Source organism: Hypanus sabinus, chromosome 6 (genome assembly GCF_030144855.1).
Source record: "Hypanus sabinus isolate sHypSab1 chromosome 6, sHypSab1.hap1, whole genome shotgun sequence".
Classification (NCBI taxonomy): Eukaryota; Metazoa; Chordata; class Chondrichthyes; order Myliobatiformes; family Dasyatidae; genus Hypanus; species Hypanus sabinus.
The window spans coordinates 65,716,345-65,743,428 of NC_082711.1; the positions used below are offsets into that span (position 1 = coordinate 65,716,345).

Sequence of the window (27,084 nt, forward strand, 5' to 3'; positions counted from 1 at the left end):
CAACATTTAGAGATTCATCTTCGAGTCTGAATGAGTACACCACAGTTGTCACCAACTTCATCAAGACCTGTGCAGATGACATATTGGGCATACCCAAATGAAAAGCTGTGGATGAACCAGGAGATTTGAATTCTGCTGTCTAGATCAGTGGCTTTCAAGAATATTGATCTAGAACTAAAGAAGAAGCATAGGTATGGTCTATCGAATGTTATAGAATGATAAAACAATTCTGTTTGAGCTGAGAGATAGAATCAGATGCACAAATGTTCTGGTAGTATTTGCAGGTCATTACTTTCTGCAAAGCCCTGGTTAAGATTTTTATTGTTATGTTGCAGGTATTTCATTTTGGCAATTCTGTAAGAGCAGTCTGTTCTGCTTTCAGTATGTTTGGGTTTGAGCTAAAGATAAGGGGTTGTGATGTTCATGCTTATGAATGTATTGTCATCCAATCAGGATGGTGGAATTGGGAGAAGGTTCTAGATAACACTGGATGGAGAATTTTTTGTGTTGGGTGCTTGTGTGGGTTGAGGTCTTTTTGACAGAAGCTGAGAGAAGACAGGGGGGAATTGGCTGAGGACACCATCCCTGTTACACCAGGTGCTTTGTGCAGATGAATGGCTTCAAGGAGGATGGACCAATACTCCTGTGGGAGAGCCGTTTTGTTTGATATGGATTTCAAGCGACATTTAGAAGGTGGTGTGTGCTTTCACACAGACTATGGGTCCAGTGTGTGAGTTAAAGACAACTTCAAGATGAGCTCCAAGTTAGGTGCATATTTGGACTGGGTTAACTGTAATGGGCCTTTTTCTTTTCTTTTCTTTTTCTTTTTCTACTAACTGTTTGATAAAGCTGAAATTTGTAAATATACTTTCTTTATGCAGTGTGTAGTCTGTTATTTCATTCTGACGGGTAATTGCAAGCACCAGCATTCTCACAGTATCCACACAGATCGGGGTTTGGGTGAGCAGGATATTCCAGCTTCCCGGGTTTGGTGGAACACAAGTCATATCAACTCTAGATGTATGTAGTCTGAGCAAAGTGGTTTTCTCTCCACTGAGTCCGGTGGTTGTTAGTGGGGGGCTAACACACTGCATGTCTAGAGATGCCCAGTAAAAAGGGGTTCCATTCCTATAAAGCAAAATCTAACATAATGAATGGCTGTGTTGCCTCACTTCCACATGAGCTCAGTGCCTTTAATGCACACTTTAAAAGGGAGAGTAAAACAAGATCTGTCAATGGGTTCAGATATGGCCCAAGTGCGGAGTGAGAGACACTGAAGGGGGTTGATAATTCACAGACTTTAATGCGAACAGTGTTAGAGGGAAAAGAAAACGATGAACACTAGGCCAACAGGGCTGTTAACTAAAACTCTCAAATGGAAAATGAAGTCTACACTGCAGCTGAAGGGAAGAACTAAATATAAAACGAATACTATTAGTCTTCAGAGTGAGTTGACTCAACTTGTCCAATTTGTTAAGCAAGGCCAAATGCAAGCAGGCAGCGAAGTGTTACTGTGCTGCGTTCAAGTCTCGACAAGCACTACAATGGAAAGAATTAAATAATAATTAGCTGACATTTGCATATTCACGAGCGCAATTGTTGTGTCAGCTGCGCTGCCGAATCCATGGTTGTGACAAGATCTATGCAGCATCCAGTGATCTCTGTCTCAGAGGCCAACATCAGAACATCTGTCAAGAGTGTGAACACTTGTAAGGAGTAAGACTCCGACGGTGCACCTGGTGGGTTTCTGAAAACCTATGCCAACCAAGTGGTGGGAGTGTTCGAGGGCATCTCCAATCTCTCATTGCTGGAGTACCTACCTTTGCAACTGGATCCTTGACTTCCTCACTGCGAGACCACAGTCTGTGCAGATTGGAAAGAACATCTCCTCCTCGTCACTGGTGCATCTCATAAGGATGTGTGCTTAGTCCACTGCTTTATTCTCTTTATAGCCATGATTGTGTGGTTATGCACAGCTCAAATGCTATTGTTGGTAGAGTTTCAGATGGTGATGAGCAGGTGTACAGGAGTGAGAGAGATCAGTTGGTTGAGTGGCAATGCAGCAACAACCTTGCACTCAACATCAATAAGACCGAGGAATTGATTGTGGGCTTCAGGAAGGGGAAGTCAAGGGAACACACCCCAGTCACCATCAAGGGATCAGAAGTGGAAAGGGTAAGTAGTTTCAAATTTTTGGGTGTCAATATCTCTAAGGAACTACCCTGTGCTGAACATATTGAGGCAAATACTAAGAGGGCATGACAGTGTAGGGTAAATGTAATAGGTGACAGATATTGTTCATGATAGAAACTGTTCTACAGAATTCTCAAACACCTTCAGGAATTTGTTGTGTTCACTTTAAGAGATAGTGTCTGATGTAATAATGTCAGTGTAAGACCACTGCTTTTGGTTTGTTTGTAATGGAAGTAAAGAGCTACGGCTTTTGTTAAGCACATAAAACAACGGTTGCATGTTTTATTCACAAAATCCTGCATTGGTGATCACGATGGTCTTGGACCATCCAGAGTTACTCCACAACATGTCGACCAATGCAGTTCTTTTGAACCTGCCAGAGTTTTGGGATCAGCACTCTACTGCATGATTTGGATGGACTGTGAGAGATCACTGCAAGCAACAGCAATTTTATGACATTGTAGCATGGCAGAGTAGTTCCAATGCAGCCCGAGTGGTGAATCTACTAGACGACCCAGCTGCTCGTGATTAATATGTCACTCTGAAAACTCACCTATTGCAGACTCTTGGACTGTCTGAGTCTGAGTACATCAAACAGTTGCTCTCCTTGCCCACTCTGGGCGATGCTATGTTTTGCATCTTCAATACATTGAACTAATTTAATGGAAAACACAGGAGTCTGGGAACGCCAGACTAACTTTGAGTTTACTTTGAGCAAGGTGTGCGTGTATCATGTGGTAGTGTGATGAGATATCCTATTCACGCAGTTTTACTCATAACCTGTAATGATGATCAAGAACACTTAATCAACCAATTCATGATTGGTTCATGATTACTCATTCATGATACTCATTCATTCATAAATATATATTCATGATTACTCAAATATAACTGAAATATTAAATACACACCACTCCTTCCTGTTTAGCTATTAACTCCAACTCAATACAGAATGCATCTCAACTATATACACAGTATATTATATAATACAGCTACTATGTACAGATGTCCACAGCATAGTAAATTTTAAATTGTCCTATTCAGGCCTGAAGATTTAATCACTGTGGAGCATTTCTTACTCTTGTGGGATAACATCTTTCTTGACAGAGGGATCCCTCTACTTGGCAGGTGAGACCAGTAGCTGTGAAACTATCTCAGGTTCTGAGGCCTCCTTCGTGGTGGTTGTAGGAGTTGACTCTGACACTGCAAGAAGTGGTTCTAAAGGCTTTGGACAGTTTTCTTCTCCTTCATTTTTCTTCTTCTAGTTTGCGCATCTTGACCTTGGAAGATGCATTTAGGTCACTGGAGTATTCTCTTCTTAATTTTTCTGTTGCTCCATTTACTATCTGATCTGTCCTCTTGATTTCCTCATCCAAAACATCATCTGATGAATCCTCTGATTTTTATCTCCTTTATTTTTGGTGTTCCATTCATCCAGCTGGGCTTTGGTCTTTGCATCCACTTTTACAAGCAGCTTTTTGTCTCCCACTTGAGGTTCATGCAATAACCTCAATGCACACAGTGTTAATTCTGGTTCCTTATACTCACAAAAGCCAAAAGCTTGCAACTTTCCAGAAGCTTCCTGAACTCTCTTCCAGCTTAAAACCAAGTCACATTTCACAAATAACTGTTTGACATTCCTCATTGTGTATATTTTTTTTTAGTTTGAATGTCTCGCTGAGCTTCAAAAAGTCGGTAGTGATCATGGGTTTGTTTTTTTAAAAATATACCTCATCGGCAATGTAATGTTTTGTAACATCAAAGCGTTAAACTGATTTAAAGGAAGAGCCAGATACATCAGCTGTTACTCCAACCAAGGCACATAGGACCTGTGATGAGCATCTCATATGAACTTCAGATAGACTGACAACGTCAGTTTTGGTGAATTATGGAGAGCCTGCATAGGGTAATGTAATGACAGATGACACATATTGTTTATAATAGAAACTGTTCTACATAATTCACAAACACCATCATCGAGTTGGTTCACTCTAAGAGACGGTGTTTGAAGTAATGATGTCAGTGTAAGACAACTGCATTTGATTTGTTCATATCTGAAGTAAAGGGCTTTGGCTTTTGTTAAGCACATAAAACAACTGTCACATGTTTTATTCACAAAATCCTACAACAGTGGCTATATTTAATTTGGAGTTAGAGGAGAATTAGTATGTCACCAAAGACTCTAGCAAACTTCTACTGATGTACAATGTCGAGGATTCTAACTGGTTACATTACTGTCTGGTATGGAGGGGGAGGCGCCACTGCGCAGGATCAGAAAGTTGTGAACTCAGTCAGCTCCATCACGAGCACTAGCCTCCCCAGCATCCAGGACACCTTTGAAAGATGATGCCTCAAAAAGCCAGTATCCATCATTGAGGACCCCATCACAGAGGTCATGCCCTCTTCTTATTACTGCCATCAAGGGGAAGGTACAGGAGCTTGAAGACATGCACTCAATGTTTCAACAGTGGCTTCTTCCACTTTGCCAACAGGTTTCTGAATGGACAATGAACCAACGAATACCTACTCAGTTTTTTCTCTCTGTATTTTTATATATACTTTTTATTCTAATCTATAGTTTTATTACTATGAATTGCAATGTACTGCTACCACAAATAAAAATAAGTTTCATGACATATGCCAGTGATACTAAACATGATTCTGAATGGATCTCTGTTATTTATGATGACCTGACTTCCACCTTAAAAGGCATCTTAACAAAGTTCTTTCATAGATGCTATAAAAAAATAGATGCAGTTCCTTCAGCAGTTTGTTTGTACCTTCAAAAGCCCGTTATTGGTTGGGTTATTTGTAGGAATATGAGGAAGTTCCTTCCTTTTATTAGTGTGAAGCAAAAAAAAACTGCTGTTAGAATTCAGCTGAACAAACAGCATCCACGGAAAATAAAAAACAGTTCTGTTTCAGGTCGGGATTCCTTCCTCAGAATAAAAACAGAACATTGGAAGATACTTCCGGTGAATCAGCATCTGTGGAGGCAAAAGGTGTAAGCCATCCAATCTGCATTTGCATTTCCGATGTCGAGGAAGCCACACTAAATTTGCATTTCCGGTGTCGAGGAAGCCACACTAAATTTGCATTTCCGGTGTCGAGGAAGCCGCACTGAATTTGCATTTCCGGTGTCGAGGAAGCCACACTGAATTTTGCATTTCCGGTGTCGAGGAAGCCGCATTGAATTTGCATTTCCGGTGTCGAGGAAGCCGCACTGAATTTGCATTTCCGGTGTCGAGGAAGCCGCACTGAATTTGCATTTCCGGTGTCGAGGAAGCCGCACTGAATTTGCATTTCCGGTGTCGAGGAAGCCGCACTGAATTTGCATTTCCGGTGTCGAGGAAGCCGCACTGAATTTGCATTTCCGGTGTCGAGGAAGCCGCACTGAATTTGCATTTCCGGTGTCGAGGAAGCCGCACTGAATTTGCATTTCCGGTGTCGAGGAAGCCGCACTAAATTTGCATTTCCGGTGTCGAGGAAGCCGCACTGAATTTGCATTTCCGGTGTCGAGGAAGCCGCACTGAATTTGCATTTCCGGTGTCGAGGAAGCCGCATTGAATTTGCATTTCCGGTGTCGAGGAAGCCGCACTGAATTTGCATTTCCGGTGTCAAGGAAGCCGCACTGATTTTGCATTTCCGGTGTCGAGGAAGCCGCACTGAATTTGCATTTCCGGTGTCGAGGAAGCCGCACTGAATTTGCATTTCCGGTGTCGAGGAAGCCGCACTGAATGTAGTGGACTTGCAAATTTGCATTTGTTTCATGTTGTTGGATTTTAGAACCAATCACTGGTGGGGATGTTACCCTGACTTTTTAACACAATCACCATGTATGAATACTTTGACATGCTAGCATGATTATACTCAACTCCAGAACCTCACTGCAGGAGCTCTATAAGGCTATGTCCTAGCTACAGCCTTCTTCCTTCCACTATAAATGGGGATTTTGCCTGATGACTATACATTCAAATCCTCTAGTAGCCTAGCAGATAGAACAGCCCACTCCTACATATTTTATGGGCTAATAAACAGCAATCAACATCTGTGCTGCAGAGGTGCCATGAAATGATCATCACCAATTGGAGAGTCTAAAAATAACCCACCATCAACATCCTGGGAATCTCCATCAACCAAAATCTCAAATGGGCCAGCCATATAGATACTAAAGTGATGCAAGCAGATCCAGAGGCAGGGTTCCTGTAGCACGTGACTCACATCAGGCACCAATCAGGAGCAAGATGAAATAGTCTCCACTTATCTGGAGAAACATAACTCTACTAAAAATCTAGAAACTTGGCACTTAAGGGGGACACAAGATTCTGCAGATGCTGGAAATCTTGAGCAACATATACAAAATACTGAACTCGTCAGGTCAGAGAACACATTGAGGGAAATGAACAGTCAAAATTTAGGTGACAACCTTCATCAGGACTCATTACCTCATTTAGAATAATTGGCTGGCATTTATCCACCATTATAGACAGACAGACAGACAGACAGACAGACATACTTTATTGATCCTGAGGGAAATTGGGTTTTGTTACAGCTGCACCAACCAAGAATAGTGAGGAAATATAGCAATATAAAACCATAAATAATTAGATAATAATAGGTTAATCATGCCAAGTGGAGTAAGTCCAGGACCAGCCTATTGGTTCAGGGTGTCTGACACTCCGAGGGAGGAGTTGTAAAGTTTGATGGCCACAGGTAAGAATGACTTCCTATGACACTCAGTGGAATGAGTCTCTGGCTGAATGTACTCCTGTGCCTAACCAGTACATTATGGAGTGGATGGGAGTCATTGTCCAAGATGGCATGCAACTTGGACAGCATCCTCTTTTCAGACACCACCGTCAGAGTCCAGTTCCACCCCCACAACATCACTGGCCTTACGAATGCGTTTGTTGATTCTGTTGGTGTCTGCTACCCTCAGCCTGCTGCCCCAGCACACAACAGCAAACATGATAGCACTGGCCACCACAGACTCATAGAACATCCTCAGCATCGTCCGGCAGATGTTAAAGGACCTCAGTCTCCTCAGGAAATAGAGATGGCTCTGACCCTTCTTGTAGACAGCCTCAGTGTTCTTTGACCAGTCCAGTTTATTGTCCATTCATATCCCCAGGTATTTGTAATCCTCCACTATGTCCACATTGACCCCTTGGATGGAAACAGGGGTCATGGGTACCTTAGCCCTCCTCGGGTCCACCACCAGCTCCTTAGTCTTTATAAGCATTCATTCCCTCCACCAACATACAGTGGTTGAAGCCCCTCACCTAAGCTATTCTGACAACATCTCCTCTTCTGTGTCCTCTACCACCAGGAAGGAGAAGGGCAGCAGGTGCTTGGAACACCACCATTTATTGGTTCCCCTCCAAGCTTCACAATGTCCTGACTTGGATATAAATTAACACTTTAAAGTCCTGGAACTTCTTACTAACAGCTTTATGAGAGCATGGTTCACTAGAAGGATCGCTGACTCAGCACCACTTTGTCACAGACATGAAGTATTGGGGTTACCAGTGATCCCTGAAAAAGGGGAAAACATAATCGTACCAGAATTGTACCTCAGTATTCAGAAGAAGATCATCAACCTTCAAAGGTTGACACCAGTAGTACTTGGGAGAGAAAAGACATTATGAAAAAGGTTCCAGTGCTTTTTCTTCCAGCTTCATGCATATGCTACCTGCAAGATAATCATTGATTTAGAGATAACATAGTTTTAACATTAATTTTAATGTTAAACAATCAGTAAGCTTGAGTGCAGCCAAACAGAGAAAGCTGGAGGAACTCTGCAGGTCAAGCAGCTTCTTTCTGGTCAGTCCAGTTGAAGGGACATGACCTGAAGCATCAACTGTCCACTTCACTTCCATGGATGCTGCCATCACTTGCCGAGTTCCTGCAGCTTTTTGTGTAGTGCTCCTGATTCCAGCATCCTCCCTCACTTGAGCTTGGACTGGCCATTTCTGAATGTAATAAACAGTCTCAGGAACACAAAGTCAGATCTGCTTAAGCCAATGGATTGTTCCTTGAAATCTTGAATAAGTGAGGAGGTCAGTGTGATATCATTTGCATTCGCATTTCACACTGGGTGTTGCATGGAGTTTTGAGCTCCAGTATACGTCAGTGTGGGCTCAAACCTGCGTTGCATGTTGTTATTAGGTGCACTGACTGTATATTGGGAAAATACTTGTCATGCTACCATGGGTTTTAACTGGATGTTCTATGTTCAACTTTATAATCGACGCTTCACCTGGAAATGATAGCAAATGAGATTTAGCTTGGGTGCAATAGACTTTGGATTGTATAAACATTGAAAAATAGAGTGCTACATGATCCAATTTCCAGAACCTTTCTTTAAAACTTTCTGGCTTTTCCAAAGCACAATTAAAGGGTGGTTTCTAAGTGATGTTCCATTTGTCTTATGCCTCCAAGTAAATAGAACCCCAAGAGGCTAAAGCTGAAAGCCAAGCACACTCAGAAGATTTTGGTGAATAGAAAGAAAACAATTCTCCAAGTGTTTACTGACGTGTGAACCTGTAGTGACTTAAAGAATGTGTCAAGTTATTTTCTTAAGTCTTTCTCTGCATGTTGGCAACTATTGAGAAACCTCTGTAGACCTGTACACTGATGTTCCTATCACTGCATGGGCCACAGGGAATGGCAGCAGGGGAGACTAAAGCCGTATTCAATTTTATTTTTATAATAGCTATCAGCTTGTAGGCAGCACTTACAGCACCTGACTTCACTTCTGACAGAGAGATTCTAATGATTTTATTTGGGGAGAAGGTACAGCATCGTAGGCTAGTAGCCCATTATTCATGAAAGCATTCCATTGTTGGATGACAGTATGCGTAACGTACTCAGCCATTTCCTGGAAGGATCATCAGTTATCATGCGTAAACTAGCCCCTCAAAACCTGCATTCATATTCTCTGCAGTGAAACTGATATGTGCTAATGCCTTCTGTTGAGCCAAATGGGCTGCTGTAGCTTCTGGATAAATGTGGAGAATGATTAATCATTTGGAAACCCCAGCAATATTGGACCCTGTAAGTCATGCATGGTGTCAGTCTCTGAGTAAGTGGTTGCTACAGTCAGTAATGCTGTATTTTTCTGGACTGCTGCTTCCTCCCGAAGGGAAAGATGAACTTAAACTTAGTTCTTCGTATGAAGGAAGAATGCTGGGACAGATACCAGTGAAAGCAGCTGCAATTTGTGATGCACGAGAAATTGAGAAAAAAAATGCTGTACCATCTCTCCTCCAGCATTGCTGCAGACCATGTTAGAGCTCAGCTTTACTTTTATCAGTGAGATGCTGCTGCCTTCGATTGCAGCGGCTTCTTTGGGGTGAACTAAAGGGCTTATTATCTTTTTTTAAACACATTTTTTGATCACAAGACCGCGCTGGACTGTGGGTCTACCCCATCAGCAAGTTGCTCATTGGCGGGGTAACTAAGGGAGCTGGACTTGGTGGGAATTGTGCCGCTCCCTGTGTCAGAGAGGCGTTGGAGTTGGTGCTCTCTACCAGAGGTGGTGTGGCACAGTGCCCATGCTGGAGTTGGTGCTGCCCCCCTGCGTTTGCTCGGCATATTGTGTTCGACTGTAGACTGCTGCAACATTCATGGACTCATGGTCTTGGACATTTTTTTTTGTGTGACTCTACTGCTCTACTGATATCTTATATGTGCTGTATATGCCTTGTGCTGCATGTGACTGTTAGTACTGTGCTTTGCACCTTGGACCTGGAGTAACACTTTCATGGGTGTCTGCATATGATTGAATGACAATTAAACTTGAAATTGAACTCCTTGAGGTTTTCCTCCACTGAGGAAAGAAAACTGATGTGCTCAGCCTCCAGTCGATCCATACCAAATCTTGCACACTCATAAAAGAACCTCTTACTTCAGGAAGGGAGAGTGTCAGGAACACCCCTTAAGTTATTTTGAGGATGTGTCTGCGTTGGACAAAGACTGCATGATGTGTGCGAGATATGAGTGGAGGAGAAGCTAGGGCCACAATTATGAGGTGAGCAAGAGGTGCAGAGTGCACAGCCAGGAGAAGGGAGTGAAATACAGTGGAATGATTAAACCAAAGGAACTCAGAAATGGAAGATCAGTAGTCTGTGAGCTATTCTATCATTTGATTTGTCCATACCTGATCTCTATTCAAAACAACTTAGTTCAAGAAACTCAATAGCTTTGCCTATTAAAATTCTATAATTCTCACATTTGGCACTTTAATTGCCTTCCTTATCAGCTGTTTTGGAGGAGAGGATTCTAGATTTCCATTTCTCCACATGGGAATGGGTTTTAGTTGACAGCACCCTAGGTACGCTTTTGTTCAGAATCTTATATCAGAAGAATTAATTTTAATTTCACTCCTTCCCTCCTCCTTCAATTGTCATTATCTTCCACCTCCACCACCCCCACCATTAATCATTCTTCTATCTTCCTTACAATTTAGGCCTTGTAGCTGCCTTTGTGTCCTGGTATCCTCCTAATGACCCCGTGCTACATCACATCCAATGGCAATATATAATGCTGCTGCAGAACAAGTGCAAATACAAAAATAAATAGTGCCAAAGAGAAGAAATCAGAACGTATTCATAGGTTCGTGGACTGTTCAGAGATCAGATGGCAGAGGGGATAGAAGCTGTTTCTGAACCCTAGGAACCAGTACCTTCCTGATAGTGATAATGAGGGCATGTCCCAGATGGTGTGAGTGCTTCGTGATGGATGCCACCTTCTCGAGGCTTTGCCTCCTGAAGACATTTTTGATGTTGGGAAGGGTTGTGCTCATGATGGAACTACCTGAACCTACAACCCTCTGCAGCAGCTTGTGACCTTGTGCATTGAAGCCTCCCTACCAGGCTGTGATGCAACTAGTCAGAATGCTCTCCACCATACCTGTGGAAAATTGCAAGTGTCTGTGGTGACATACCAAATCTCCTCAAGCTCCTAATGAGGTACAGCCACTGGAGTGCCTTTTTCATGATTGTGCCAATGTGTTTAACCTCGGATAAATCCTTGGGGATGTTGACGCCCGGGAACCTGAAGCTACTCACCCCTTCTACCACTGACCTATCAATAAGGATTGGTGTATGTTCTCCTGACTTCTCCTTCCTGAAGTTCACAATCAATTCCTTGGCCTTGCTGATATTGGGTGTGATGTTATTGTTATAGCCCCATTTACTGGTTGATCTCCTTCTGTCATATACACCTCCTTATTGCCATTTGAGATGCTACCAACAACAATATGCTATTGGCAAATATATAGATAGCACTTGAGCTGTGCATAGCCACGTGGTCATGAGTGTAACTTCAGGCAGATATTTCCACATATGCCTCCTCTGCTTAATGGGACTCCAGTGGACTACTGAAAAAGCTACTGGATCTGCTTTAACCGATAACTAATAAAATCTGTCACTGGCACACTATGCAAGAGAACAAACTATTTTGCGAGACCTCATACAAAGTTATCAAGTTCATTTTATTAAATTGTAAGAATCCAAAAGAACATGAAGTAACTTTAAAGTTAGTGAGTCTTTCTATATTATTGCACCTATTTCTGGGATTATATGTTTTGATTTTTGACATTTCCTACAATGATTTATTGAAATATAAATAATAAATAAGTATCATTCTCAATTAGTTTTTAGTTATTATAATTGATCACTGCAGATACACTCATATTTGATAGCATGCAATCCATTCTGAATAGTCTAACCTTACTTATTTTTAACTACAGTGGCATGGATAACCTTTTCTCCAATTACTTCAGAGCTAACAACATAAATAGGAATTCTGTAATGTATTGAGTTTCGCTTCAAGCTTTGCCACAAAAAGTTTGTCGTTTATAAATCTGTCGACATAAATACAGTTTCCATACCAAATGTATAAAAATAGTGATTTTTTGATAAATAATTGATCAAATTGATTTACATGATACAATGTGCTGCAGCTAACCTTCTGCTACCAGCTGCAGTTGACTGATTGTCTAGGAGACAGCATGCAGTGATAATTGTCCCTGTGCCTCAGCAGCGCAGAAAAATGAACCAGCAGGACAGCCGACCTCCCAGAGTAAACCATCCAATTCATATCCATCTGGGATATTTGAACAGCGGTTTTAAACAAAACCCTTTGCTTTGTGGAAGAATTACCTCCACCACAAAGGCCATTTTGTATTCCTTTGCCCTTGATTTCCAGCTGTCCTTAGGCTGCAAGGGTCTTGGATCACCCTAGGAGTTCACAGGCCAGGCAAGCAAGTGAGCTTTAGGCTCAGAAAGTTATGGATCTATAAGCATGCTCCTGAAAACAGTTCTCTCACCGTTTCGGCAGTAAAAAGTGATCTGTTATATTTTTATCAGTTTATTTCATATAAAGTTCAATTTCCAGCATTACCCTGAAGTTATATTCTGTGGTTATTACCTCTGCAATATCAGCAGAATGCAGAAGAATAAAGCAGTGATACACTAGTAATATAATTATAACTGTCAGCTGTAGGCCATGTTTTTCAGTGCGTGGTCAATTCATCATTATTCTTGCACATCGATGGCGCTGTCATTCTTAAATTTGTGTATTCCTGTCACAACTTCAGCAGGGGAAGTTGCCACATTTGATAATGAGACCCCGATCCTCTCCTCAAGTTCCCAGGATTCTGGTGAATTTCCAAGGTCTGATGAACTGACCAGACCCAGGTTGGAGATGCTGCTCTCTTGCGACTTACAGGGAAACACCAAAGGGTTGGATCTTTCTGGAGAGGAACTTGCTGAAGATGAAAGGGTAACAGAAATGGACTGAAGAGGGGTAAGCGTGGCATCAGAATGTGGAGATATACACCTTACAGGTGGCAGGTGATCACCCTGGGGAGAGTAGCACTGGTGTGAATGGGCTGGTGTAGACAAGGTGCGATGATGATCAGTTTCTATTGTTCTATGTGAAGTTATTCCAGTTCCTTGAGTATTGCAACATTGGTCACCTGCATCCAAAGACCACCTAGCTGGCTTGTTTGTGCTCTGTGATGGGTTTGCTACAGTGCAAGAAGCTGTTCCTTCCTGCATGTGAAAACAAGGCTGATGTGTTGTCCAATCTCTTCTTGTTTTCAAGTTGTCCAAAGAGGAAGTCAGCTGAGCACCATGAACAGGCCAGAAAGGTGTGTTGTTTTGTGCTGCCAAGAGTCCTTCCAAGAGATGCATGACACTGTGTAGGTCCTTGCCTAACTGGGACACTTCTTGAGTTAGGTTATTCATCTGTTAAAATAAAATAATTGAAACATCATGTCACTACATTTCCCCAAACTATGTCAATCAAATTGGAAAAAACATAAATTATTTACAGATTTTTCTTATTAGTGCATGCAACTGCAACTCCAGTCTCCGGTCTCTGCTCTTTTTGACAAATTTGACCAAGTTTCTGTACTCTGCTGAGGGGATAGATGCTCTTGAGGTTAATTAGACATGTGTAAATCAAGAAAGTTGCCAACGTATATTTGCCTGCAGCTCAGCTCTATACTGTACTATCTGAAATTTTCACTACCTTTGGACAAAGAATTAGTTTTGTTCCATGGATTGTCATAGGTTCATGACTGAAAATGATCACATACGTTTGGATAACAGCAGGGGTGACACCACAGTCTGCCTCATGTATACATTTTGTTATTTTGACAGATGTCTCTGAGGTAAATTTATCAAAGGACATGGATCAAAGGCTGACAAATTGAGCTATGATCTAGATAAATGATTATACAACCCTTTTCACTGAATCTCTGCATTTCTAAATTCACTATAGCTAGGAAGTCCAGTAAAGGAAACACAGTGCCAAATTGTGCACAGCAAGCTCCCACAAAGGGGAACGTGACAATGACCAGATAATCTGTTTTAGAGATTTTAATTGAATGATAAAGAACACAAAAAGGAATGCCATACCCTGTTTCAAAATACTGGCATAAATCTTCTTACATTCAAGATGTGAAAAAGATCTCAGCTGAAGAGCTCATGTGAAAAAGATCACCTTTGAGAAATCATTCCTCAGAATGCAGCACTCACTCAAAAGTGGTTCAGAAGTGTTACTTTTAAGGTTTGAGTTCAATTCCATGAAGAGGCCCTTGAACAGATTCAGTAGGGGAAGGGAGTGGGGGACATGGAAAAAAATCCACTTTTCCATTCACAGAAACAAGCAGCTTTATATCTGTACAAATAGTCTCTAATGTACAAACGTTTGTAGATTACAACTGTATTTACCATTTGATGGCATCAGCATTGTGAAATTATTTCTCTGAATTTTCACTTGTAATGCATACACTTTTAGTTAAGAGACAGAGGTACATTGTATGCATCAACACTGGCATCGTACTTTCCCTCTTTTCAAACAATAACTTAAGATGGGCAGATCTTTTAACTGATTGAAAATAGGGTCAGCTAACTTAATCCACAACAGGAATTCCGGAAGACTAAGTGAAATGATAGTGTATTACTGAAGGAGGCTCACTGTAACTGGATAAAATCTTCCAGTGAGTTAACCAAATACTGTAGGAGGTGAGGGAGGAGATTGCTGAGCCTCTGGCGATGATCTTTGAATCAGCAAGGGGAACAGAAGAGGTTCCGGAGGATTGGAGGGTTGCGGATGTTGTTCCTTTATTCAAGAAAGGGAGTAGAGATAGCCCAGGAAATTATAGACCAGTGAGTCTTACTTCAATGGTTGGTAAGTTGATGGAGAAGATCCTGACAGACAGGATTTATGAACACGTGGAGAGGTATAATATGATTAGGAATCGTCACCATGGCTTTGTCAAGGGCAAGTCATGCCTTATGAGTCTGATTGAATTTTTTGAGGATGTGACTAAACACATTAATGAAGGAAGAGCAGTAGATATAGTGTATATGGATTTCAGCATTTGATAAGGTAGCTCATCAAAGGCTTATTGAGAAAGTAAGGAGGCATGGGATCCAAGGGGACATTTCCTTTGTGGATCCAGAACTGGTTTGCCCACAAAAGGCAAAGAGTGGTTGTAAACGGGTCACATTCTACATGGAGATTGGTGACCAGTGGTGTGCCTCAGGGATCTGTTCTGGGACCCCTACTCTTCGTGATTTTTATGAATGACCTGGATGAGGAAGTGGAGGGATGGGTTAGTAAATTTGCTGATGACACAAAGGTTGGGGGTGTTGTGGATAGTGTGTAAGAACAAGTTTTGTTGCTTGTTTGTACCTTTTCTCTATAAATTAATTTAATGTTTCTGTTGTAATTGGGCCTTCTTTAAACATAGGAGGTAAGCTGCCTCCTTTAATCTCCCCAGGGACTGGGAGTTAATTGGACCAGATCTTGCTGGACCATGAATGCTGTCCATGGTTCCCTCATGCACATATTTACCTTTAGTTGGAAGGGCAGAAAACTAACTGCTCTCTTCAGTGCCACCAGCCACAATGTGAACGGCAATAAACTCAGATGAGCTTCTTCAAATGGAGGAGGCATTTTTACTACTGGTGACAGATAGCACGACACCAAGGTATCAAATTACATCATCAGGTGTTTCAGAAAACACTATAGAGATACCTGTGCAGTAAGTGATGACTAATAATTTCTTCTTTCCTTCACACACACACATATCTATATATATGATATGTGTGTGTGTGTATCACAAGAAGCAAATCACCGGCAAAAGCTAAGTTGCAGGCTCTAGTGATCCAGACTTTAAAGGGAAAATGCACCATCAAGTACTGAACATACAGAGGCTTCTGTAATACATCAAAGTTGAAGGACAATTTGTCTAATAACATGAGTGATGTCAGCACTGTAAAATCAACACAGAGCATTTCAGTGGAGCTTACAGATGATTTCCTCTTGCAACAGTTTGTGGTTTTTGCCACGTGAAGTAGCCTGAATGCTAATCAGTGGGCTTTTGTGGCATCTTAGCTATTGTAAACTATCTACAAAGTATTTTTCCAGTCACTATGCCATGTGTGAAAAGCTGCTTTGAGATATTCATGTTTGACACTCTGGTTCTGTCGACTGCATAAGTCTGGGGAAGACAATTTCCGGCCCCACCCAAATGTGGGAGATTGAAGTGCAAGCCCCCCCCCCTGAATCCCCGTTTGTGTGGATGCTACGTGATTTGTTCCCCGTTACAAAAAGTACCATAGACTAACAGACAGTTTAGCACATCCAGTAAAAGATTTAGCTTTATAATTCTTAATTTGACCAAAGGGTTAGTAAAGAAAGAACATAAAAATATAAGGGCTCATTTTAATGAAACAGTCTGATGTGCACAAGTTGGAGCTCACGGTTTCCCCCTTTGCTGATCCTCCTTCGATCCCCCCGGGATTCAACGAATCATGGCCCCACTCCAGGTCGAGTCCTATGATCTCTTCCCTCTGGTGTCTTGTCCCTTCATCTCTCACCGAACCAAAAACCCAGCTCATACTGGTGTCAGGCACTCAACACGAAAACACACTCTCCTCATTGGACGACTCACATTCCAAAGCACCCGTTATCTCTAACCATAACCCAAACACTGCTTCTACAGAATGACCACTACATTAGCAGTGAAACCTTTCCCAGGGTGTTGCACATGGTTGGCACCCTGTAGGCACTAAGGCCTGAGAGAATTTGGTTGTTCAACAAATTACGTCTTGTTCCTCTCACCCCACCTTTGTCCTTGTGTTAATTTTTCTAAACATTTTATCTTTCCCAATTTTACCACATGAAAGTAATCCCAAGGGCATAACCTTAAAACACAGCCTTAATATATAACCTGTTGTAAGCTGTGTTTCTCTTCAGAGAGCAGAATGCAGGCCAATTATAAAGCAATTGATGCCCACAATGATTCAGTACCTAGCTTAACCAATATTGATTAGATACTGGAGCTTGTATCTGACAGGTGACACAATCAAAATGTTGGAGGAATTCAGCAGGTCAGGCAGCACCAATGGAGGGAAAGGAAGGGATTTGAAAAGAAGGGAATGGGGGCAAAGGCCAGAATAAAAGAGGAAGGGGTGGGGGGAGGAGCACAAGCAGGTAGGAACTAGGTGACAGCCAGGACATCCACTTTCCATTCCCACATTGTCGACCACCTCCTCTACTGCTACAATGAGGTCAGGTACAATTTGGAGGAGCTACATCCCATCTTGGTAGCCTCCAACCTGATGGCATCAACATCAGTTTCTTCAACTTCTGGGAACCACTCCTCTTTGTCTTCCACTACCCCTGCCCCCACCTGCCGCTTTGTTTTCCCTCATTATGGTGATCTTCTCACCTCTTCTCTCCCCTTATCTCACCCATCACCCCCCTCTGGTTCCCCAACTCCATCTCTTTATTCCATAGTATACTGTCCTCTCCTTTCAAATTTCTTCTCTTCCGCCTCTCACCTCCCAGCTTCTCACATCATTCCCTTTCAACATCCTCCCCACCCACCTATCTTCCCCCTCTCACCTGGACTCACATATTACCTGCAAGCTTGTGCTCCTCTCCCTCCACCCTACATTTTTGTTTTTGTGGCTTGTGCCAACATTTTGCATCTTTGGGCTCTCTTCCAGGTAAGGTGGGACCTGTACAGAAGGGACGGTTTGCACTTGAACTGCAGGGGGACTAATATCCTAGTGGAAAGGCTTGTTAATGGTGCTATTTAATGGTGGGTTTAAACTAGAGTTGCAGAGGGATGTGAACCAGAGTGCCAGAACAGGTAGTGGAGGGGTTGCAGAGGCAGATGACAGTAAGACCTAAGACAAAGTGTAGACTCTAAAGGTTGAGCATGGTGCGATAAGTGTTCTGAGCTGCATGTATTTCAATGCGAGATGTATCGTAGGAAAGGTGGATAATAGGTGGATGAAGATGCTGTAGCTAGTTTGCAGTGTAACGTGTAGTGAGGAGAGGCTGTTGATAGGGCAGAATTGCAGTCAGCAGGATGAGCTGTAATGTAGAAGATGGACAAAATCAAAAAGGGTGAATACAGGACTGAAGGTATCGTATTTAAATACGCACAATATATGGAATAAGGTAGGTGAACTTGCAGCACAAGGATAATGTCGCGGGCATCACTGAATCATGGTTGAAAAAAGATTATAGCGTAATGTCCAAGGATACACGTTGTATTGAAAGGGCAGGCAGGAAGGCAGAGAGGGCATCATTGCTCTGTTGGTAAAAAAAATTGAATCAACTCATTAGAAAGAGGTGACATAAGTCGGAATGTGTTGAATCATTATGGATAGAGCTAAAGAACTCCAAGGGTAAAATGGCCCTGATGGGAGTTATATTCAGACCCCCAGATAGTTGTAAGGATGTGGCCTACGAATTACAGTGGGAGATAGAAGATGCCGAAAGGGCAATGTTACAGTCATGGGGGATTTCAATATGCTGGTAGATCGGGAAAATTAGGTTGGTGCTGATTTTAAGGATGGGGAGTTTCTAGTGTGCCTATGAGATGGCTATTTAGAGCAGCTTGTGCTTGAGGCCACTGGAGGATCAGCTATTCTGGATTGGATGTTGTGCAATGAACCAGACTGATTAGAGAGCTTAAGATAATAGAACCCTTAAGGACATGTGATCATAATGTGATCAAATTCACCTTGAAATTTGAGAAGGAGAAGCTAAAGTCAGATGCATCTGTATTACAGTGGAGTAAAGCGAATTTCAGAGGCATGAAAGAGGAGTTGGTCAGAAATGATGGGAAAAGTACACTGGCAGGGATGACCACAGGGCGGCAACTCGCTGGAATTTCCGGAAGCAATTCAGGAGGCACAGGATATATACATTCCAAAGCAGAAGAAGTATTCTAATGGAAAGATAACACAACCATGGTTAACAAGAGAAGTCAAAGAGAGGGTATATAATAGAGCAAAAAATTTGTGGGAAGTTAGAGAATTGGAAAGCTTTTTTAAAACCAACAGAAGGCAACTAAACGGGTAATTAAGAAAGTAAAAATGGAATACGAAAGTAAGTTAGACAATAATATTAAAGAGGTTAAATTAAATCAAATATTAAACCAGAAGTTTCTTCAGATGCATAAAGTGTAAAAGAGAGACGAGAATGGATATTGCTGGAAAACAGCGCTGGAGAGAGTAATGGGTGACAACAAAATGTGGACAAACTGAGTAAGTATTTTGAATCAGTCTTCACTGTGGAAGTCACTAGCAGTATGGTGGAAGGTTCAGGTGTCAGGGGTTATGAAATGTGTGAAGTTACCATAACTAGAGAGGAAGTTCTTGGGAAACTGAAAGGTCCAAAGGTAGATAAGTCACCTGGATTAGACGGTATACACCCTAGGGTTCTGAAAGAAGTGGCTGAAGAGATCATGGAGGCATTATTAATGATCTGTCAAGAATCACTAGATTCAGGAATGGTTGCAGAAGACTGGAAAATTGCAAAGGCACTGCATTCTTCAAGAAGGGAGAGAGGCAGAAAAAAGGAAACTACAGGCCAGTTAGTCTAACCTCAATGGTTGGGAAGAATTTGGAGTTGATTATTAAGGATGAGGTCTCAGGGTACCTGGAGTCATATGATAAAATATGCCATAGTCAGCAAGGTTTCCTCCAGATAATCTGTTGGAATTCTTTGAAGAAGTAACAAGCAGGATAGACAAAGGAGAATCAGTTGGTGTTGTGTACTTGGATTTCCAGAAAGCCTTTAACAGGGTGCTACACATGAGTCTGCTTAACAAGCTAAGAGCCCGTGGTATTACAGAAAAAAAATGAGCATGGATAAAACAATGGCTGATTAGCAGGAGGTTAAAAATGGAAATAAAGGGAGCCTTTTGTGGCTGGCTGCCGGTGATTAATGGTGTTCCTCAGGAGTTGTGTTGGGATTGATTCTTTTTACATTTGGATGATGGCTTTGTTGCAAAGTTTGCAGACGATATGAAAAACGATGGAGAGGAACTTAGCTTTGAGGAATTAGAGAGGCTACAGAAGGACGAGGACAGACTAAAAGAACGGGAAAAGAAAAGGCAGGTGGAATGCAATGCGGAAGTGTATGGTCATGCACTGTGGTAGAAGAAATGAAAGGGCTGACCTTTTTCTAAATGGACAGAAAATAGAAAAAAAACTGAGGTGCAGAAGGATTTGGGAGTCCTTGTCTGGGATTCCCTAAAGGTTAATTTGCAGGTTGAATCTGTGGTGAGGAATGCAAATGCAAAGATAACATTCATGTGACTTTGTAAATCCTTTGGAAATGTGCCTTTTAGTTTCCATCTGTTGAGTGTACAGCTGGAGCAAGGGGACCTGTGGAGCAATTTCTGCTTCAGATAATTTATCAAACTTATACAACCTAGACTACACAGCAATCATTCTTTGAAGTTTTCTTTTCCTGTTCAGAGAAGGCAGAATTCAGCATTGCAAGTTAGTCCTTCATGTGAGTTCAGTATACAGTATATGAGGCACATGAATTCTAATTCCATAGTCAAATTCGCAAACGACACCATGGTGGTTGGCCTGATCAGAGGGAAGGACAAATGGTCTGCAGGGACAAGGTTCAGCACCTGGCCGCGTGGTGTGCTGACAACCACCTGGGCCTTAACACCCAGAAAACCAAGGAGATCATTGTGGACTTCAGGCATGCTAGGAGCTGCACTCATGTCCCCATCTACATTAATGGAGCTGTAGTGGAGCGTGTATCAAGCTTCAAATTCCTTGGTGTCCACATTTCCGAGGATCTCACCTGGTCCCTGAACTCCTTCCTCCTGATCAAAAAGGCGCAACAGCGCCTTTATTTCCTGAGGAGCATCAGGAAAGCTCACCTTTGTCCCAGGATACTGACGGACTTTTACCGCTGTACCATTGAGCATACTCACCAACTGCATCTCAGAGTGGTATGGCAATAGTCCTGTATCGGACAACAAAACACTCCAGCGAGTGGTGAAAACTGCCCAGTGGATTATTGGCACCCAATTGCCCACAATTGAGAACATCTACCATAAACACTGCCTGGGCAGGGCGTAAAGCATTATCAAGGATGCATCTCAACTTAACCATGGACTTTTTACTCTCCTCCCATCCAGTAGGCGCTACAGGAGTCTCCGCTCCCGCACCAGCAGGCTCAGGAAGAGCTTCTTCCCTGAGGCTGTGACCCTGCTGAACCTCACATCACAGCGCTAAGCAGTATTGGACCCATATTGTACTGTCTCAGTACTTTTATATTTGTGTGCTGCAGCACTTACTTTTTATTTGCAGTTAGTTTGTAAATAACACTATTCTTTTGCACTTCTGGTTAGATGCTAATTGCATTTCATTGGTTTTGTATCTGTACTCGGCACAATGACAATAATTCTAATCTAATCTAATGAGTGCAAGGTTTTTGAGCTCAGAATATCAAAATGCAGATTCAAGCTATTTTGAAGAAAAGGTACCATTGACTGCATCAATGTGTCTATAAATCTTGGAGTGAAGTGCCTGAGTTCATTTCTCTTTCACTCCTGAGGTCTCGGTTTCAGATGAATCTGAGGCTACATCCACATTAGACCGGATAATTTTGAAAACGCCGGTTTCACATAAAAATGATAGGCGTCCACACTAAGCGTTTTTAAAAATATCTCTGTCCACGTTGAAATGGAGTTTTCGGCGGATCTCCTCCTACTGCGCACACATAGGACACATCTACTGAAAACAAACAACACGTTTGGTGTCAAATCTCACTGTGAAAGTGTGCGTTTGTGCAGATACAGACTAGAAAACCTTAAACGATGGGCAGCTGTTGGGTCTTGCACAGGAGGACTTAAAAGTAAAAAAAAACAAATACTGGAGCATATGGAGGCAACTGACAGGGAGTTCATGGACGGTAGAAACCGGCTGATGACGAACATTGAAAAACTAACTTACTTTGTTGCATTAATAAAGCACCTTGTTAAATGTGTAAAACATGTCTGCATCAGTATTATCTTGTATTTCCATACAATGTTACATTCGGCTGTTACACATCTATTGTCAGAGAAGTACTTGCATAAATAGGTAAAGCACCTTCATACAAGCAAGGACAGAAAACAGGGCAAAATATGTATACTTATTTATTCAGTAAGCTATGGGTCAAAGTATTTGGTGAGTACATTTCTAACTCTTCTGGCTTCAGTCTTGTTGCTGTCTGTTCTGAAATTGTTAGGTTGCGTTCAAGAAAACAATGAAATGGCGCGCTGCCATCCGACAGCGTTTTCAGATTTCTCTGGTTACCCCGTCCGCACTGATCCGGCCAAGCAGCATTTTAAAAAATGCACACCTTGGAAAGCATTTCTGAAAAGCTCCGGTTTTGGGAAACAAAAACGCAGTTTTACTGTGGACGGAGGGTAAAATTGAAGAGAAAAATCTTCGGTTACTGATTTATCTGGTGTAGTGTGGACATAGCCTGAGATTAATGAAACATTTCCTCACTTTGCTCCTGATAAATGTCTCAGATTGCAGTAGTTTTGTTATGTAGATGGCACATTTCAGGATTCCCAGCAATCAAATGAATGGAGCTATTCCCTACCAGTTGTTTATAAGAATTCCTATGATTTAACTAATTAAATATTTGGATCCATATTTAAAACCATACAGACCTGATCAAATAATAAAATATAAAATATATCAGAATATCCTGGCATTGAAAGAATTAAGATGGAAGCCCATTATTGACTTTTGTCGGACTTAACCTAAAAGCAAAGTAACAATGATCACTCAAATTTCCACATTAATCAAAATGTTCTGCTCTAGCAGCACATATTAAATAATTAATGTCATATAATATTTGGATTGCCAGTTATGTGGTGTCAAATAAAGGAAAGCTCCAGCTGTGATGCTTGAACTTAAGGCCAAATGAACCAGAAAGCAATACTATCAACACATTTAATATCCTTAACCCAGTCAGCAATTGCAAGCACAATGAGGTGAACTAAACTCACAGCTAGTGAAATGCATCACATTTAATTACACCATGGTTACAGGAAGTTTTTACCATGAACACTGCCAGACTGGAGCACTATGTAATGATTGACATTGCACATTAATTTTGAGAAATTTGCAGTTTCAGGTATAAAAGTAGCTGTGCAAACAGTGCATTTGCAATACAGATTATCCATGTAATATCTTGATAGGCAGCATGTAGGGGCCAAGTTATGCTGTTCACTAGCTAATGTTTCTCAAACATAGCACACTAGAACAGTAAAGGACAGGACCAGGCCATTTGACCAACAATGTTGTGCTAAACTAATTAAATTAGTAACCAATGCCCAACTAAACTGATCCCTTCTGCCTACACAATGTCCATATTGGTCTATTGCAACACACATAAAACATTGTAGGAACTCAGCTAGTCAGGCAGCATCTATGTTTTGGATTTCCAGCATCTGCAGACTTTCTCATTTCATCCATTTCCTGTACGTTCTATCTGAGAGCCTCTTTCATTTTTGCCTTCAGCACCATCCCAGGCAGTGCATTCTCTGTGTAAAAATCTTGCCCCACACATCTCCTTTGAACTTACCCCCTTCTCACCTCAAATGCATGTCCTCCGGTATGAGGCAATTCAACACTAAGAAAAAGATATTGGCCGCCTACTCTATCTATCCCTGTCATAATTTTATAAACCTATACTTGATCACCCCTCCGACCCTACCACTCTAGAGAGAAAACCCCAAATTTGCCCAATCTCTTCTTATAGCATGTGTGCTGTAATCCAGGCAATATCCTGGTAAATCTCTTCTACACCCTTGTCAAAGCCTCCACATCCTTCCTATAATGGGGAACTCAGAACTTAATGTAATACTCTGGATATGTCCTAAATAGACTTCTATAAAATTGCAATGTAATGTTCAGGCATCTTAATTCAATTCCTTGATTAATAAGTGCAAGGATGGCATATGCCTTCTTTACCATCCTATCAACATATGACCCCACATGCAGGGGAAATACGGACTTGGATAAAATACTGCTGTATATCAAACCCAGCTAGTATCCTGGAACCTCATTCTTAATAATGGACTCTAACAAGTAAACAATGTCCTGATTTTTTTTTGCTTCCCATCCTTCTTAAAGAGTGGATTGACAGTTGTGATTTTCCAGTACTCTAGAAACATTCTTGACTCTAGTGATTCATACAAGATGGCTATTAATGTCTCCTTTATCACTTTAGCTACCACTTTCAAAACACTGGCTTGTAGTCCATCCAGTCCGGGTGATTTATCCACCTTCAGACTTTTCAGCTTCCCAGGCTTCTTCTCATTGCTAATTGCAACTATGCTTGATTCTGCACCTTGACTCTCTCAAATTTTTGTCATGTTAATGTCTTCCATAGTGAAGACTATTGCAAAATATGTTGTCTGCCATTTCTTAAGTACCCATTATTACTTCCCTAGCATAATTTTCCAGTGGACTGATATCCATTCTTGCCTCTCCCTTCATATATCTGAAAAAAAGTTGACATCCTCTGTTACATTATAAGCAAGCTAACCTTCATGTTTCATTTTTTCTCTCTTGTTGCTTTTTTAGATGTATAAACACAGAACATAGAACAGTACAGCACAGTACAGGCCATATGGCCCACTATGGTTTGCTGACCTTTTAACCTACTTGAATCTAGACTTCCTTCCCATTTAGCCCTCCATTTTTCTTTCACCCATGTGCATATCTAAGAGTCTCTTAAATGTTCATAATGTACCAGTCTCTATCACCACCCCTGGCAGCCTGCATTCATTCATCTCTGTGTAAAAAATCCACCTTTGACATCTCCAATCACCTTCAATTACCTGAAAATCATAATCACAAGAGATTCTGCAGGTACTGGAAATCCTGAGCAACACAAACAAAATGCTGGAGGAGCTCAGCAGGTCAGGTGGCATCATTGGAAAGATGAAGGGTCTTGGCCCAAAATATCAGCTTTATTTCATTCCATAGATGCTGCCTGACCTGTTGAATTACTCCTGCAGTTTGTGTGTGTTGCACCCACCTTAAAATTATGTCGTCTCGTATTAGTTATTTCTGCTTTGGGAGAAAGGCAAGACTATCCCCTCTATCTATGCCTCTTATTGTCTTATACACTTTTATCAAGTCGCTACTCATCCTTCTTCACTCTAAAGAGAAAAGCCCTAGCTTACTCAGCCTATCCTCGTAAGACATGCTCTTTAATCCAGGCAGCACCCTGGTAAATTTCCTCTGCACCCTCTCTAAAGCTTCCACATCCCCCCCATAATGAGATTACCAGAACTGACCAGAATGTTCTAGGCAGAGATTTATAGACTTGCAAAATTACCTCACGGCTCTTGAACTCAATCCCCTGACTAATGAAGGATAACACACTATCTGCCTTTTTGACAACCCTATCAACTTGCACAACAACTTTGAGAGATCTATGGACTTGGAGTCCAGGATCCCTCTGTTCCTCTACGCGGCCATTAACTCTGTACTCTGACTTCAATTCTGATCATACAAAGTGAATCACTTCACGCGTTTCTGGATTGAATGCTATCTACCATTTAGCCAATCTCTGCAACCCAACAACATCCCATTGTAACCTAAAACAAACTTCTACACCTTCCACAACACCACTAACCTTCATGTCATCTGCAAGCTTACTAACTTTCAATCATTCCATTGGTTTCTAAACGCTTTCCAGTTTTCTAGCTTCCTGCTGGTTTTTGCCACATTGCATGACCTCTATTTTGCATTTGTGTTGTCTTTGAATTCTCTTGTCAGACATGATTGCCTCATCCACCTTTTAGTAAACTTCTCTTTGGAATGAAATGATACTGCACCTTCTGGATTTCTCTCAGAAACTCCAGCCATTACTGTCCCACTGTCATCCCTGCTGAATGAAGTAGGGCTGATATTTCGTCCCCTCCCAAACAACTCTGGCCAGCCTCTCTCTCGCGTCTTTTACTCAACTGTAATACTGCAGCATATGATTTTAGCTTCTCCCTTTCAGACTACAAGGATAATTCTATCATGTTCTGATTACCATCTCCTAAGGCTTCCTTTACCTTAAACTCCCTAATCAAATTTGGTTCATTGCACAACATGAGATCCAGAACCGAATTTTCCCTTGTGCCACAAGCGGCTTTAAACAAACATCTCAGAGGTATTCTACAAATTCCTTCTCTTGGGATCCAGTTCCAACCTAATTTTCTAAGTCTATCTGCATAACAATCATAACAATGCCTTCCTTACATGTCTGTTCTATTATCTGATGATAAATGTTATAAACAAAAGAAAATCTGCTGATGCTGGAAATCCAAGCAAAACACACACAAAATGCTGGAGGGACTCACCAGGCCAGGCAGCATCTATGGAAAAGAGTACTGTCTATGTTTTGGATGAGAGCCTTCAGCCTGATGCCTGGCCTGCTGAGCTCCTCCAGTATTTTGTGATAATGGTTATAAAATGGTTTAGAACATAGAAAATCTACAGCACGACAGGCTCTTCAACCCACAATGTTGTGCCGACTATGCAACTTACTCTAGAAGCTGCCTAGAATTACCTTACGGCATAGCTCTATATTTTTCTGTGCTCCACATACTTATTTAATGGTCTCTTAAAAGACCCTACTGAATCCACCTCTACCTCCTGTGGTGGCATTGTTTTCCATGTACCCGCCACTCTCTGTGTGAAAACATTACCCTGGACATCTCCCTTGTACCTACTTCCAAGCACCTTAAACTATGCCCCCTCAGGTTAATCATTTCAGCCCTGGGAATAAACCTCTGACTCTCTACATGATCAATGCCCCTCATCATCTTATACATCTCTATCAGGTCACCTCTCATCCTCCGTTGCTCCAAGGAGAAAAAGCTGAGTTCACTCAATCTATTCTCATAAAGCATGCTCCCCAATCCAGGGAACATCCTTGTAAATCTCCTCTACACTCTCTCTGTAATATCCTCATCCTTCCTTTAATGAGGTGACCAGAAGGGAACACAATATTCCGAGTGTGGTGTAACTAAGG

The 27,084-nt window shown here is 41.7% G+C and overlaps 1 protein-coding gene across 1 annotated transcript in view; it reads right to left on the reverse strand.

The window, feature by feature from the left end:
• Positions 1–11,757: 11,757 nt before the first annotated feature.
• kcnh8 (potassium voltage-gated channel, subfamily H (eag-related), member 8) overlaps positions 11,758–27,084 on the reverse strand; it is a 439,093-nt gene continuing 423,766 nt past the window's right edge. Inside the window, exon 16 of the mRNA XM_059972346.1 lies at positions 11,758–13,448. Within this exon, the coding sequence (XP_059828329.1) occupies positions 12,735–13,448 (714 nt within the window). The 3' untranslated portion in view covers positions 11,758–12,734. The remainder of the gene's footprint in view (positions 13,449–27,084) is intronic.